At 36.6% G+C, this 15,577-nt stretch overlaps 1 protein-coding gene and 1 non-coding gene across 2 annotated transcripts; one reads left to right on the top strand and one right to left on the bottom strand.

Moving 5' to 3' along the window:
- Positions 1–8,996: 8,996 nt before the first annotated feature.
- LOC117276786 (small nucleolar RNA R71) lies at positions 8,997–9,104 on the bottom strand. The gene has a single exon (XR_004507057.1). It is a non-coding gene; the product is annotated as a small nucleolar RNA R71 (small nucleolar RNA).
- Positions 9,105–9,618: 514 nt separating this feature from the next.
- Positions 9,619–10,887, top strand: LOC138900621 (uncharacterized). Its single transcript, XM_070187724.1, has 3 exons — positions 9,619–9,982; positions 10,133–10,477; positions 10,853–10,887. The coding sequence occupies exons 1-3, from the start codon at positions 9,619–9,621 to the stop codon at positions 10,885–10,887; spliced, it is 744 nt and encodes a 247-aa protein (XP_070043825.1).
- Positions 10,888–15,577: the final 4,690 nt, after the last annotated feature.

The raw sequence follows: 15,577 nt of genomic DNA on the forward strand, positions 1-15,577 counted from the left end.
GGCTATATTTTTGACAATAACTAAGTTTTTAAAGTTTACAAAGGATAACTTTTTGACTTATTTAATAAACTTAAAAGTTAAACCGAAATTAGGAAACTAAGTAAAGAATTATAAAATATTAAAACAAAAGACTTATAATGAAATATTCTAGTAATTATAAATTTATAATAGAGTTATAATTTATTTAATATAATTTCAAGCCATTAAGTAACTAATTAAGAGTGTAATACAATTCATAAAAAAAATTCAACGCTTAGAGCCTTTTATTTTATTAATAGAACTTTCAAATCTCACATACAAATATAATTATTTTGAAGAACACCTAATCTACGCAGCCACCTTCTAGGAAGGGTTCTGTTTGAATTAGGTATGTTTGGTTGAGGCCCCAGGGGCCTCGGGAGTGATTCGGCTCAAAATCGAATTGGAATTTTTGGAAATTTTGAAGGCTGGTGTGTTCTGGTCTGGTGCGACTGCACCTGCGAGGGAGTGGCCGCTAGTGCAGAGCCGCAAAAGCATCCCTAGGGTCACAGATATGGTTCTGGGCAAATAGAAGGTTTGCGCAGGTGCGAGGGAAAATTCCGCACCTGCGATATCGGAGATGCGGAGGCTGGTCACAGGAGCGGAGAAGGCTTGAAGTCCCTGGTCCGCAGAAGCGGATGGGCTTGAGCAGATGCACACACACAAGAGAGGGAATTGGGACCACAGAAGTAGTTGGTCGGTCCATAAGTGACCTCCACATATGTGGATTTTCTACCGCAAAAGTGGATTTTTTGACCGAAGAAGCGGGATAGCTGGGCAGTGTTTAAATCCGAAGGGTTTCATGATTTCTCTCATTTTGGACTTTGCAAACTCGGTCTAAGGCAATTTTTTAGAGGAGTTTTGGGGGATTTCTTGAGGTAAGTCACTTGTGGTTTAATTTGCTCAATAAAATTTGTTTCCCCATTGATTTTCCCACCTAGATTGCGTGGTTTTAAGGTGTAATTTGGGGGTTTGAGGCTAGGGATTTGGATAGTTTAATTTGGGTATTTGAGTGGCGATTTGATGTTGGATTTTGGTAAATTTGGTATGGTTAGACTCGTGGTTGAATGGGTGTTCGGATTTTGTGACTTTCATTGGATTCCGAGATGTGGGCCTGGGGGCCGACTTTTGAGTCGACTTTTTGAGTTTTGATAAATAATTTAGTATTTTCTTATAAAATTGATTCCTTTATCTTGTGTTGATTGTATCAAACTATTTGTGGCTAGATTCGAGACATTCAGAGGTCATTTCGCGAGGCAAAGGCGTGTTGGAGTAGAGATTTGCACGGTTTGAGGTAAGTAACACTTCTAAGCTTGGTTATGAGGGTATGAAACCCCAAATTTTGTGCTATGTGATTCATGTAGAGGTGACGCGCATGCTAGGTGATGGGCGTGTGGGCGTGCACTGTAGAAATTGTGATTTAGTTGATTCCCTGGAACTGCGTAGCTATTTTATCTGAATATTTTGTTGTACTCTATGTGTTAGAGCACTTGACCTGAGATCTATGCTAGAAATCATATTTAGGCTATATGCTGGTACTATTGGGACCCACAATGGTCTTTCTTTGCTGTTGAGCTATCTGTTTAATTATAGTCGTGTACTCGGTCAGATGCATCGTTACTTTTCATATCTCAGTCTTTGTTATCGTATATTGTCACATCTCGTATCATTGATTAGGGCTGCTTAGAATGAGTGTTGTGAGCCCTAGATACTGGAGAGATTGGTGACTGAGTGGGGCCTGAGTGTCGTGCTGTGGTTGATATCTATGTATATGTGGATCGGGTTACACAACGCAACAAGCCTTAGGGCTATATATATGTGGATCGGGTTGCACGCTATATATATGTGGATCGGGTTGCACGTCGCAACAAGCTTTATGGCTATATATATATATATATATGGCATTACAGCCATATGTAGATCGGGTTGCACGCCGCAACAGGTATCGTACAGTGTTGAGTGACTGAGCATGGCGAGCGAGAATTGAGACGGGCAGATTGAGTGCTATGAGAGTGTGAGTATTTGATATTTCTCCGTGTTGCATCACATACGGTTCTCACATTGGCATGTAGCTATAAAGATGTCATAATCTTCCTATCAGTCACACTTGGCGTATTTCACCTGTGCTAAACTTAACTGTTGAACCTAGAAGCATGCCTACTTTTCTGTATTGTTAAACTATGTATCCTTACTGTATTGTTTGAGCTCGTTACTATCTTCAGACCACAGGTTAGACTTATTACCTATTGAGTTGGTTGTACTCACGCTACACCCTGCACCTCAAGTGCAGATCTAGGTGCTTCCGGCCACAGCTGTTGCTGAGTTGCGGAGTCCAAACATTCGGAGTTCATTGAGGTAGTTGCTGGGCGTTCGGAGACCTTGACTCTCCTCCTTTATCTTTCATTTTATTTATTTTAGTTTTATGTTCTAGACGGTGTACCAGACTAAATCTTTATGTAGATGCTCATGTACTCAGTAACACCCCGGTTTTGGGAGAGATTATGTATTTAATTATGACTTCCTATCCTGCTTTTAAAAGATTTGTCTTTAATTAAGCTATTTTTATATCTTTCAAAGATTTAAAGTGTTGGAAATGTCTGAGTAGTCGGCTTGCCTAGTACTATGATAGGCGTTATCACGACGGGTTGGTTTTGGGTCGTGACAGTTAGGAATATATGTTGGGTTTGAATCGCCATCTATTATTTACTACCTCGAAACATTAACGGGAGATTTGTTTGCTGCTTCATTTGTAGATTGTCAATTCGATGAGACATTTTCCCCAAAATTAGGGGGAGAAAATGGTGAAACCAAATGAGAAATTTTGTGAAAAAATCCATCATTGTCTCATCTTGATCCACGTGCCTCTATTTATGTAATAGAGGTATAAAAGATTATCCATTTACAGAAAATAGCAAATCAAATGCTAGATGCATTTACGGATGTGAAAAGGATAAGGAAATCACATATCCTTGCATAGAATGTTTCAATCCATATTGATGTCCCTGTTGGACATTCTTCTAGTGTCATAGCTAATGAGTCAAAAGCACGCCTAAAGTGTGGCAGAACATTGCGTTCTAAGGATCGAAATCCTAGAAAAAGAAAAATAAATGATCAAGGTGACACTACGAATAAGTTTCATAAAGAAACCAATGATTTAACCAATCCTGAGATTCATGAGGATATCAATGAGCCTGAGACTCAAGAAAATAAAGAACTATCAATAAATCCAATCAATATTGAGATAGATTTGAATCGATTGAGTATAGTAGTGGATTATGTCTCTGCGTACAATGTTGAATCTAGCATTATGCAAGATAATAAGGATCTTGAACCTCAATCTGTTGGAGAATGTCGACAAAGACGTGATTGGCCAAAATGGCAGGACACAATCCAATCTCAGTTGGATTCACTTGGGAAACCTGAAATTTTTGGGCATGTAGTCCAGACACCAAATGGTGTTAAGCCCGTTGGCTATAAATAGTTCTTTGTACGTAAGAGAAATGAGAGAAATGAGGTACAAAGATATAAGGCACGCCTTGTTGCACAAGGATTTTTACAAAGGCCTGGTGTCGATTATGAAGAGACATATTGATGGATATAAATTATTCATCATATGTAAAAATTAAGTTTTTAAAATAAAATATGAATAATGATACCCTATCCTCGCATATTTTCTAACAAATCTTGTAGGAAGAAGAAATTATGAAAAGGAAGGAAATAGGCTAAAAGATAAGAGAATGAAGCAAAGCCACAGTTGCACACATCATCTTCATATTTGCAAATGTGGAATATACATATGGGCTTATGGAAAGAGATAATTAGAGATGAAAAGGAGCATAGTTGCATATATAGAATCTATATATGTAAGGTCACATTCGCATAATGTGATGACCCGATAGACCATCTAGAGTTTTAAATCTTAAATTTGTGTTTCGAAGCATCCGATAGCTCCTTTAAGCATTCATCGAATTGCGTGCGTAGTCCGAGTGTTTTTCCGGAAGGCTTTTATGTTTAAAATAGATAAACATACGAATTTTTGCCTTAAAAGTCTATTTGAGTTGACTTCATCAACATTTTGAGCAAACAGACCCGGATCCATATTTTGACGGTCCTGGTGGGTTCGTATCGTGATTTGAGACTTGGGCGTATGTCCGAAATCGAATTCGGAGGTCCCTAGCTTGAGTTATCGTAATTTGTTGAAAATTTAAAGTTTAAAGGTTTAAAGAATTTATAAATTGGATTGATGTTTAACTTTGTTGATACCGGGTCCGAATTTTAGTTCCGGAACTTGGTATAGGTCCATTACGATATTTATGACTTGTCTGCAAAATTTGGTACAAAACGGAAGTGATTTGACATGATTCGAACGTCCGATTGTTAAAATGGAAATTCTAAAGTTTTCTTAAAAATTTTATTTGATTTGGTGCCCGGTTCGTAGTTCTAGGCGTTATTTTGGTGTTTTGATCACGTGAGCGAGTTCATATCAGGTTTTTGGACTTGTGTGCATATTTGGTTTGGATCCCCGAGGGCTCGGGTGAGTTTCAGATAGCCTACAGACCTTTTGAACTTAGAAAGTTTGTTGGTTTTTCACTTATGCTGGCTTCTAGTGTTCCCTTCTTCGCATTTGCGAAGGCACTCCCGCGAACGCGAAGAGTGAACTGGGCTGGGTGGGATTTTCGTCATCGCGAACGCGAAGCAATGGGGGCCTTACCCTTCGTGAATGCGACCAGCTTCCCGCAAACGCGTAGGCTTGTGACCTAGGAAAGGGGGATCGTTGTTTCTTCTACGCGAACGCGAGCATTGGCTCGCGAACGCGAAGGCCGAGGGGGAGAAGCCTTCGCGAACGCATGGGAGGACTCGCAAACGCAAAGGCCATTTAGGCTGTTGCACTTCGTGAATGCGGCAGGCCCTTCACAAATGCGAAGGTCTGACGCCCAGACCTTAAAATACACCCAAAAACGGGATTCTTGCATTTTTTTTCATAAACTCTCCATTAGAGCTCGACCTAGAGGCGATTTTTAAGGGAAAACGCAACACCAATTCATAGGTTTGTACTCTTTAACTTATTTTCTTCCATTTCTAACATCACCTATTAATTTCTAGCCCTAATCTTTTTTCTTCCATGATAAAAAACTAGGGATTTAGGAAGAATTGAGGGTTTTTGCAAATTTGGGATTTAGACCTCAAATTGAGATTGGATTCTGAAACTAATTACATGATCGGTCTCGGGGATGAATGGAAAAATGGATTTTTGGTCCGAACCTTAGGTTTTGACCAAGAGGGTCCGGGGTCGATTTTTGACTCTTTGGGGAAAAGTGTGAAAATCCTAAATTTATGCATTGTAATTGATTCCTTTAGCAATATTTGACATTATAGAGTCAATTGTGTTTAGAGACGAGTGGTTTGGAGACAGATTCTAGGGGAAAGGCTCCGGTAGAGCTTTGAGTCGACTTTTGGAGCGAGGTAAGTGTTGTGGCTAATCTTGACTCGAGGGATTAGGATTTGTTTGCCTATTTGCTACTAGTTTGAATATTGGATACAACGTATATGTGAGGTGATGAGTACTTGTGCGTTGTTATTGGGTTAAAGCATGCGGGTGGGACTTGTTTCTTGTCATTTCTTTCTTTCTTTTATCATGATATCCATGCTTAGACTAGTTAATTACTAAATTGATCATTCTTTCCGCATTGATGGGCTATCTGGGATAATTGAATATTGTTCCTGAAGAAGATATTGGTGTTGTGGAACCATTGTTGACATAAGATTTGATCTTGATTATTCTATCTCCCACTTGTTATATGTTCATTATTACATGATAAGTGAGAGTGTTAATGCACGAAGGGTGATGTCGTGCCGTATTTGAGTGTTAATGCACGAAGGGTGATGTCGTGTTATATTTGAGATTAAAAGCACGAAGGGTGATGCCATGTCGTATTTATCATCTTATGGTGAGGTTAAGAGTAAAAGCACAAAGGGTGATGTCGTGTCGTTATTACTGTTTCATAGTGAGGCTGAGAGTAAAAGCACGAAGGGTGATGTCGTGCAGTTTTATTCATTATATTTGTTCATTTTGTTGATTGAAGGTTTATTGACTATTTCTTATTATCATTCTCTGTTGTAGTTATCGTATCTTGTACCCCTTCGCATGTCCCCTCCCACTAGTACTTGTTAATTCTTTATTTGTTGTTATTTTGTACGTATATTTCCGTTTGTGCAGGTTTATTTACGTGGGTGTCCTGTCATAGCCTCGTCACTACCTTGTAGAGGTTAGGCTCGACACTTACGAAGTATATTGGGTCGGTTGTACTCATACTATACTCTGCACTTCTTGTGCAGATTTTGGTATTGGTCCTAGCTGTCCGTGAGTCGTACCAACTCGGATTGGCATTTGGAGACTCGAGGTAGATCTGCTGCTGTCCGCAGACCTTGAAGTCCCCTTCCATTTCCCCTATTTACTGTTCTTTTCATTCGAGACAGTTGTATTTATTTCAAATCCTATTTTGTAGAGATTCTAGAAGCTCGTGAACTTGTGACTCTAGATCCAGGTTGCACTTAGATATTATTCGTTTTATGTCATTTGTGTTCCGTTTTAGTTTCTTTTCGGCTTAATTGGTCTTACTTAATTGAATTGAATTGAGAATTGGCTTAAAGATCCTCTAACGTTGGCTTGCCTAGCAAGTGAAATGTTAGGCGCCATCACGGCCCCGAAGGTGGAAATTCCGGGTCGTGACACATACATGAAACATACATTTCCAAGTCTAACCCTTGAAATCAAGAATGGAAGCAAAATAGTCATAGATGCATGTGTGAAATCTATATTTGCAAAGGTCACATTCGCATACATGGAACGTAGATTTGCAAGACTAACTCATGAAGTAAAAAGATGGAAGCAAAAGATCCATAGATGCATGTGTGGAATCTACGTACACAAAGGTCACATTCGCATACATGGAACCTACATTTGCAAGACTAACTCATGAAGTCAAGAGAGAAGCACAAGCGTTATAGTTGCAAAAGTGGAACATGACAAAAGCTGCTCATATTTTCCTATAAATAGCAAACTCTCTTTGTACAAGGATATCGAATCTTTGTAAGACAAGAACTAGTCTTGGTCTTCTTTTCTTTGTAGTAAAAATATTTTCTTAGTCTTTTAAATATTTCCAGTCTTTTAAATATCTTTTTTTAACTTTTCTTACTCCATAATGGAGTAATCTCTTTTCATTGGGATAGTTGATGAAACTTGATATATTTTATAATACAATCTCAGTTTTTATATATTCTTGGCTTGAAACGTTTTATTTACATTTCATACTGTGCTGAAATGATGGTTTTTAATTACTCTATTATCACGTCTATATATTTTATCTCTAAGTTATTCATATATTAATTTTGTAATTCTCTCGGAGCAAAGTTAATATATAATAACTGATGAATAAAATAGTAGAGTGAAAGTAATTTTTTAGTAAACTATTATTTTAAGTCAGTAATCTTGCTTGCCTCGGTTTTAATTCTCACAGAGGAATTATTGTAGGCAAGATTATTATTCCTTAGTAAAAATATTCTCACGAAGTTTTTACTTTCTTTTAGCACAATTCAAGCAAGAAAAATATTTCAGAAACGTCACTAGTCTTAAGTTGATTAATTAACATAATTCTCACGGAGTGTTATTAATTGGTTATTTCTTAGTGAGCAAAATATAATTGTATTAGAAATAAGAAATTATTCTTTAAAGAAATAAATGTAAAAATTGAGATTTTATTATAGTAATATTATCAAGTGAATTCAATGATTCCCAACTCTTTTTAAAATTATAAATCTTTCAAAAGTTATTTGTTTTGTTTAAGTAATTAATAAGTTTTAAACATCACTCGCTTTTCATCAATTTGATTCTCTCAAATAGTAGTTAAAATATTACAAGTCTGTAGCATAGATTATCCAATCTCTGTGGGACGATATCTTAAACTATACTAGAATTTGACAGAGTACGAGCAGGAAATTCCAATACACATTGGCCTCGTCAAATTTTTGGCGCCGTTTTCGGGGATTGGCATACATCTACTTTCGATTAAATATTTTGTTACTAATTTGAGAATTTATTATTTTTTTATTGCTGTTAATATTTTCACTATCTACTAAAAGTATTTCTTCCTAATACTTCTATCATTACCTTTACTGTAGTATATTAAATATAAGATTACTAGTACTTTTACCTATAATACTATTCTAACTTTATTTCTAATTACTATTATTTACTAGTACTACCTTTACTTATACTTAATATATTATCGTACCGTTTTTTCTAACTATTTTTGTTATCTTTGAAATTTCTTTTTGTTATTTTATTAACTACTAGTACTGCTAAATTGGTGTTAATTTATTATTATTTTTCTTCTCTTTAAAATTTTAGGTAGTTTATGACCCGCTCTTCTACAAAAAAGTTGGTTAGTTACGATCCAGAAATTAAAAATCTCTTCGATTGTGAAGGAAAGGACAAACATCATCTTCTCAAAGCATAGCTCGTGAAAGAAAAGAAGAATCAGGAAGTAGAAGACATTCAATCATCGGTATTTGTAGAGGGTCAGTTTGATAAAGTAGCACCAAGACCAGCAAACAGAAACCATAGGGATTATGCTAGACCTGACCGCTTCAACTGTGAATCTAGTGTCAGAAAACCCCCAGTGGCAACCAACAACTTTGAAATCAGGACTGGCCTGATTCAAACGATTCAACAGTCTTGCATCTTCACTGGAGACGCAAGTGAAGATTCACATAGTCATTTAATTGACTTTCTGGAACTTGTTGAAACAACTAAGTATAATGGAGTACCTCCTAAAGCTATCAAGTTAAGGCTATTTCCTTTTTCTTTAAAAGGAGATGCCAAGACTTGGTTGCGAAGTTTGTCACAAGGTTCCATTACTACATGGGACCAGATTACTCAAAAAATTTTAAATAAATATTTTTCCCCTACTAAAACCACAAAGTTAAGACAGGAAATATCTAATTTTTTTGCAGACTGACACTGAGTCAGTTTATCAAGCTTGGAAAAGATTAAAAGCAATGTTATAAAAATGTCCACACCATGACATTCCTGAACACATTCAAGTCTTGATGACCTTTTGTATAAGTACATTAAGGTCACTGATGAAAAGATGGAAAGCCAGAGTTCAACCCTCAAAAATCTAGAAATTCAATTACGCCAACTGGTAACTCTTGTGTCAGAAAAAATTCAAGGTCCCTTTCCAAGCAATACAGAGAAGAATCTAAAGGAGTACTTAAGGCCATCACCTTACGGTCAGGTAAGGAGCTTGATGAAATGGTAAGAATATTGAAATACCCTTTGAACCATCTGAAGGGAAAGAAGTCAAGAAAAAAGAAGAAAAAAATATTGAAAAATCGACTTCTTTCCCTGTGACAATTCCTTTTCCACAAAAACTGAAAAGAGAAAAGCTTGATAATCAATTTTCAAAGTTTTTGGAGATATTAAAACATATTCACATCAATATTCCTTTTATTGATGCTTTGTTACAAATGTTTTCTTGTGCCAAATTTCTAAAAGAAATTTTGTAAAATAAAAGAAAATTAGAAGAAGTTTATGTGGTAATGCTTACTGAAAAATGCAATGCTATACTTCAAAATAAGCTACCACAAAAATTTGGCGATCCAGGTAGTTTTACAATTCCATGCACTTTGGGAGGAGTATATTTTGAAAAAGCACTTTGTGATTCTGGAGCTTCAATTAACTTGATGCCATTTTCTATCTTTAGAAAATTAAATCTTGGTGAAATGAAAGACATAGGTGTTTCTCTTCAGTTTGCAGATCAAAGTACTAAGAAACCTAAGGGAATAATTGAAAATGTGCTAGTAAGAGTAGATAAGTTTGTTTTCCCTATATATTTTATAGTATTTGAAATGAAGGAATGTCACGATGAACCAATTATTTTAGGTAGACCATTTCTTGCCACAGGTAGAGCAATCATAGATGTCCATTAAGGACAACTAATTTTGAGAGTTGATGAAGAAAGAGTCATTTTTTATATGCAAAAGATATTAGGATTTTTAGGAGATGAGACATCATCTTCGTGCTTTTCGATTGACATGATTAATTATCTTACAGATGAATTCAAAGATGATCAATTAACTCCAGAACCAATGCAAAGATGTATGGCCAAATCTGGCACCATACAAGACGATGATCCTATCATCAGAAGAGAAGCTGAAATACTAGAAAAAGATTATGAAGATGTCGAGATACAACCAGAACAATTTCAACCAAAAATTGAACTCAAAGTTCTCCTATCTCATTTAAAATATGTTTATCTTGAGAAAGAATTATTTTCAGTAATTATTTCATCTTCTCTTATTGCGAGACAAGAACAAAAACTGATTGAAGTGTTGAAAGCATATAAAGGAGCCTTGGGGTGGACTATAGAAGATATCAAAGGGATTAATCTAGTTGATTGTACGCACAGAATTATCATGGAGGATAGCTACAAACCAATAGTCTAGCCCCAAAGGAGATTGAATCCAGCAATGTAAGAAGTAGCCAAAAAGGAGATCGTAAAGCTTTTGGCGGAAGGTATTATTTATCCCATTTCAGACAGTCCATAGGTAAGCCCTGTTCAGGTAGTACCAAAGAAAGGAGGTATGACAGTTATAAAAATTAAAAGTAATGAACTCGTACCTATAAGGACTATCACAAGATGGAGAGTCTGTATTGATTACAGATGTCTCAATGATGCCACTAGAAAAGATCATTTTCCTTTACCATTTATTGATCAAATGTTAGAAAGAATTGCAGGATATGGTTTTTACTGTTTTCTTGATGGTTATTCAGGGTATAACCAAATACCAATTGCACCTGAAGATTAGGATAAAACAACTTTCACATGTCCTCATGGAACATATACCTATAGAAGAATGCCATTTGATCTATGCAACACCCCTACTACATTTTAGCGTTGCATGTCAGCAAATTTTTCTGACATGACTGAATTTGTTTTGAAATTTTTATGAATGATTTTACACACTTTGGCAAAACATTTGAGGATTGTCTTCACCACTTGACCTTAGTCCTTAAGAGATGTGAAGAGACAAACTTAATTCTTAACTGAGAAAAATATTATTTTATGGTTACTGAGGGAATTGTTTTAGGACATAAAATCACTGCTAAAGGAATAGAAGTTGATAAGGCTAAAATTGATTTTATAGCAGGATTACCCCCTCCCACAACTGTTAAAGGCATTAGAAGCTTTCTAGGTCATGTAGGTTTTTATAGACAGTTCATAAAAGACTTTTCAAAAATTTCAAAATCGTTGACTAACCTCTTGATGAAAGATATTAAGTTTGATTTTTTAGGTGATTGTTTGAAAGCATTTGAGACCCTTAAGGAAAAGTTATCAACCGCCCCTGTAGTTGTGTCCCCAGACTGGAATCAATCTTTTGAGGTCATGTGTGATGCTAGTGATACAGCAGTTGGAGCTGTTTTAGTCCAGAGAAAGGATAAGATCTTTCGTCCCATTTACTATACCAGTAGAACAGTGAATAAAGCTCAACTAAATTATGCCATAACAGAAAAAGAGTTACTGGCAATAGTGTTTGCTTTTGATAAGTTTTGCTCTTATTTGATAGGAACCAAGGTCACTGTTTTTACTGATCATGCAGCTTTAAAATACCTCTTAGCAAAGAAAGATGCTTGACATAGATTGTTAAGATGGATTTTACTTCTACAAGAATTTAACCTTGAGATACAGGATAAAAAAGGAACATAGAATCAAGTAGTTGACCATTTGTCTAGATTAGAAAATCGCCCACTTGAGTTTAGCGAAATAAAGGAAGAATTTCCTGATGAACACATTTTCTCAGTTAACTCAATTGTGACTCAACCACCCTGGTTTGCAGATATTGCAAACTACTTGGTTGAAAAGTGGATACCCCGAGAGCTCTCTTACCAGTAAAGAAAAAAGCTTATATCCGATGCAAAGTATTATTTGTGGAATGAACTTTACTTGTTTAAAAATTATGCAGATAATATAATTAGAAAATGTGTGACTGAAGAAGAGATGAACAAAATTTTATATCACTGTCATGATGGAGCAATTGAGGTCATTATGCAGCAAATCGAACAACCTTTAAATTTTTAGAAGCTGGATTTTTCTGGCACTCTCTTTAAAGATGCCCGAGCATATGTGTCAGAGAACAGGTACTATCACTAAGAGAGATGAGATACCATTGCAATCAATACATGTATATGAAATATTTGATGTTTGGGGAATAGATTTCATGAGTCATTTTCCTTCTTCTCATTCTTTTGAATATATTCTTGTGGTTGTGGATTATATGTTAAGATGATTGAATCCATCCCCACAAGGAAAAATGATGCTCGAACTTTTTGCAATTTTCTCAAAAAAAATATTTTTACCAGATTTGGCACAACACGAGTAATCATTAGTGACCAACAGTCTCATTTTATGAATAGATAATTTTCTGCTTTGCTGACAAAATATGGTGTGACTCATAAAACAAGAACGCCATATCATGCTCAAACTCAAGGGCAAGTTGAAGTTTTCAACCGTGAGTTAAAAAGAATTCTTGAAAAAACGGTTGGAATCTCAAGAAAAGACTGGGCTTTAAAATTAGTTGATGCATTATGGGTGTACCGAACGGCGTTCAAAATGCTAATTGGAACATCCCCATATAGATTAGTCTTTGGGAAAGCTTTTCATTAGCCAGTTGAATTAGAACACAAAGCTTTTTGGGCACTAAAACTATTAAAGTTTGAATTAGCCTCTGTTGGAAAAAATAAATTTTTTCAGGTTAATGAGTTGGAAGAAATGAGGTTGGAAGCATATGAAAATACAAAACTTTTTAGAGAAAAAAAACTGGCATGACAATTTGATCCGACAATTTTTTTTTAAAATCGGAGATCAAGTGTTTCTATACAATAGTCGACTCACGCTTTTCCCAAAAAAATTAAAATCAAGGTGGACATGTCATTATAATGTGACAAATGTTACTCCATATGGAGCAATTGAAATCCAACAGATCAATGGAGGTGACAAGTGTCATGACCCAAAATTCATTAATGGTCGTAATGGCACCTATCACCGCTGTCAAGCAAGCCAACAGTAGTTGATTAACTCGATTATTCATTTTAGTATTCTGAAATCAAAAATGTGCAACAAGTGTAGTATGAGTACGTAAATTCATGTGTACCCAGTAAGTATCTAGCCTAACCCCGGAGGAGTAGTGACAAGGGGTCGACATCGGCACTCACTAGTGGTCTAATAATATCAAGTACAGTAAAGAGGTGAACAAATATGAGGCAGAGTAAATAAATGAAATAAACAAGTGTAAATACGTGGTACAATTTTCCTCCTTACAATAAACTCAAGCTCTTAATTAGTAATTTCCTCCTCAACCAGAGCGCGTATATATATATATATATATATATATATATATATATATAATGGACCTCACCAAATAGGTTATAATACGAATCAGGGAAAAACTCAGAATTACTCTAGCTTCTTGCCAAATATTACGCACGATTCCATGAGGATATTTTTATAGAAATGCCGAGGTGTACGACCCGATCCAACATAAATATTAAATTGTGCACTACCGAGGGTCGAACGACACGAACCATAGATGCATCTACTAAACAGCCGAGGCGAACGGCCCGCTCCCATGAGAGTGTGATACATAAATCCTGCCAAGGCGAACGGCCCGATCCCATTAGAATAAGAAACTTTAATAGGTCATTTACCCCACTCACGAATAAACGTGTGAGTTATAATTTCTTTAACGAAAAACCTTTCAATGAAACGTACATATATATATCGCGGACACCATTTCATAAGAGGAGTTTAGTTTTTTCGTGACTAATCATGAAACTCGTGAAGTCTCTACAATAACGAGTCTATCACTCTACGTATGTCTAGTTTCGAGTCATAATGCGAAATAAAAGAATTAAACGAGCAAAGATAATCTCTATAGTGCAAGTATAGCATGAGGTGAACCTAAGTCTACCCGGACAATAACATGGATCTAACTACGTACGATCGCTCGTCACCTCGTGCGTATGTAGTCCCCGCACTAAGTTTCACATATTAAATATATCACCTAGGGGTAGTTTCCCCCTCACAGAGTTAGGCAGGAGACTTACCTCGCCTCAATGCTTACTTTTCGGTCCACAATTGTACTTTAAACCCTCAACTCGGTGCTAAATGACTCGAAACTAGTCAAATAATATTTAAAATAGTCAATACATGTTTAAGAGTTAATTTCCTAACTATTAAAGTGATTTTCCAATCCAAATTGAAGAATTCCTAAAATTCGCCCCCGGTCCCACGTACCTGGATTCCGGAATTTGTTTAAGAAAATTGTTACCCATAACCTCATGAACTCAAATATGTGATTTATCCCCAATTTCATACCCAAATTCGGGAGCAAAATCCAAGAATACAAATTTTTAGGTTTTTCTTCAAAATCATAAATGTCTACAAATTTTCATGAATTTACAAGCCTAAATTTGTATTAATTCACAAGTGGTAGAAATCACTTATCTCAATTATTGACAGTAAAAATGGTGCTCCAAAATCGCTCCAAGGTCGGCTCTCATTGAGGAAATGAAATGAAAATGGCCAAACCCCGTTTTTATTAAAAACCTCACTGCACATCCACGATTTCCATTTCTGTGGTGCAATAGCCGCTCCTGCGGCTCCGCACCTGCGGAAATTCCATCGCAGGTGCGGTTCAAGCTCGTCCCAACATTTCCCGCATCTGCGGCCCGGCATCGCTTCTGAGCCTTCTGCGGCTCTTCATGCGCAGGTGCGGTCCCCCTTCTGCGGAACTTGACGACATCTGCGGTCCCTGCCTTCCCCGGCCAAAACCTCTTTTGTGACCCTCTTGGCCGCTTCTACGGATCCGCACCTGCGGCCAAAACTTCGCAGGTGTGGTTACACCAGATACCAGCTGCCTTAGCATTTTGCTTAGTCCAAAAATCGATCCGTTAAGCATTCGAAACTCATCCGAGGCCCCCGGGACCCCAACCAAACATACCAAAAAGTCCTAAAACATCATACTAACTTAGTTGAGCCTTTAAATCACATCAAACAACGCTAAAATGCGAATATCCCTCCTATTCAAACTTAATGAATTTTGAAACTTCCAACTTCTACAATTGATGTCGAAACCTATCAAATCACGTTTGATTGACCTCAAATTTTGCACACAAGTCATAATTGACATTACAGACCTACTCCAACTTCCGGAATCGGAATCCGACCCTGATATCAAAAAGTCTACTCCCGTTCAAACTTCTCAAAAACCCTTCAAATTTCTAACTTTCGCTAAATGACCCCGAAATGACCTAAGGACCTCCAAATCCACATCCGGACGCGCTCCCAATACTAAAATCACCATACGGAGATATTCCCAGACTCGAAATCCTAAACGGACATCAATAACATTAAAATACATTTCAATCCAAATTTATGAAATCCTTCCAAAATACCAACTTTTCACAATAGGTGTCGAAACGCTCCCGAGTCATCCACAA

Source organism: Nicotiana tomentosiformis, chromosome 10, assembly GCF_000390325.3.
Source record: "Nicotiana tomentosiformis chromosome 10, ASM39032v3, whole genome shotgun sequence".
Taxonomy (NCBI): domain Eukaryota; kingdom Viridiplantae; phylum Streptophyta; class Magnoliopsida; order Solanales; family Solanaceae; genus Nicotiana; species Nicotiana tomentosiformis.

Excerpts from the sequence above, each read along its gene's own strand:
- LOC138900621 (XM_070187724.1), top strand. The coding sequence starts at position 9,619 with ATGCTTACTGAAAAATGCAATGCTATACTTCAAAATAAGCTACCACAA. Across the intron at positions 9,983-10,132 it reads TAGACCATTTCTTGCCACAG|ATGAATTCAAAGATGATCAA; the intron begins GTAGAGCAATCA and ends ATTATCTTACAG. Across the intron at positions 10,478-10,852 it reads AGGGATTAATCTAGTTGATT|GGTATAACCAAATACCAATT; the intron begins GTACGCACAGAA and ends ATGGTTATTCAG.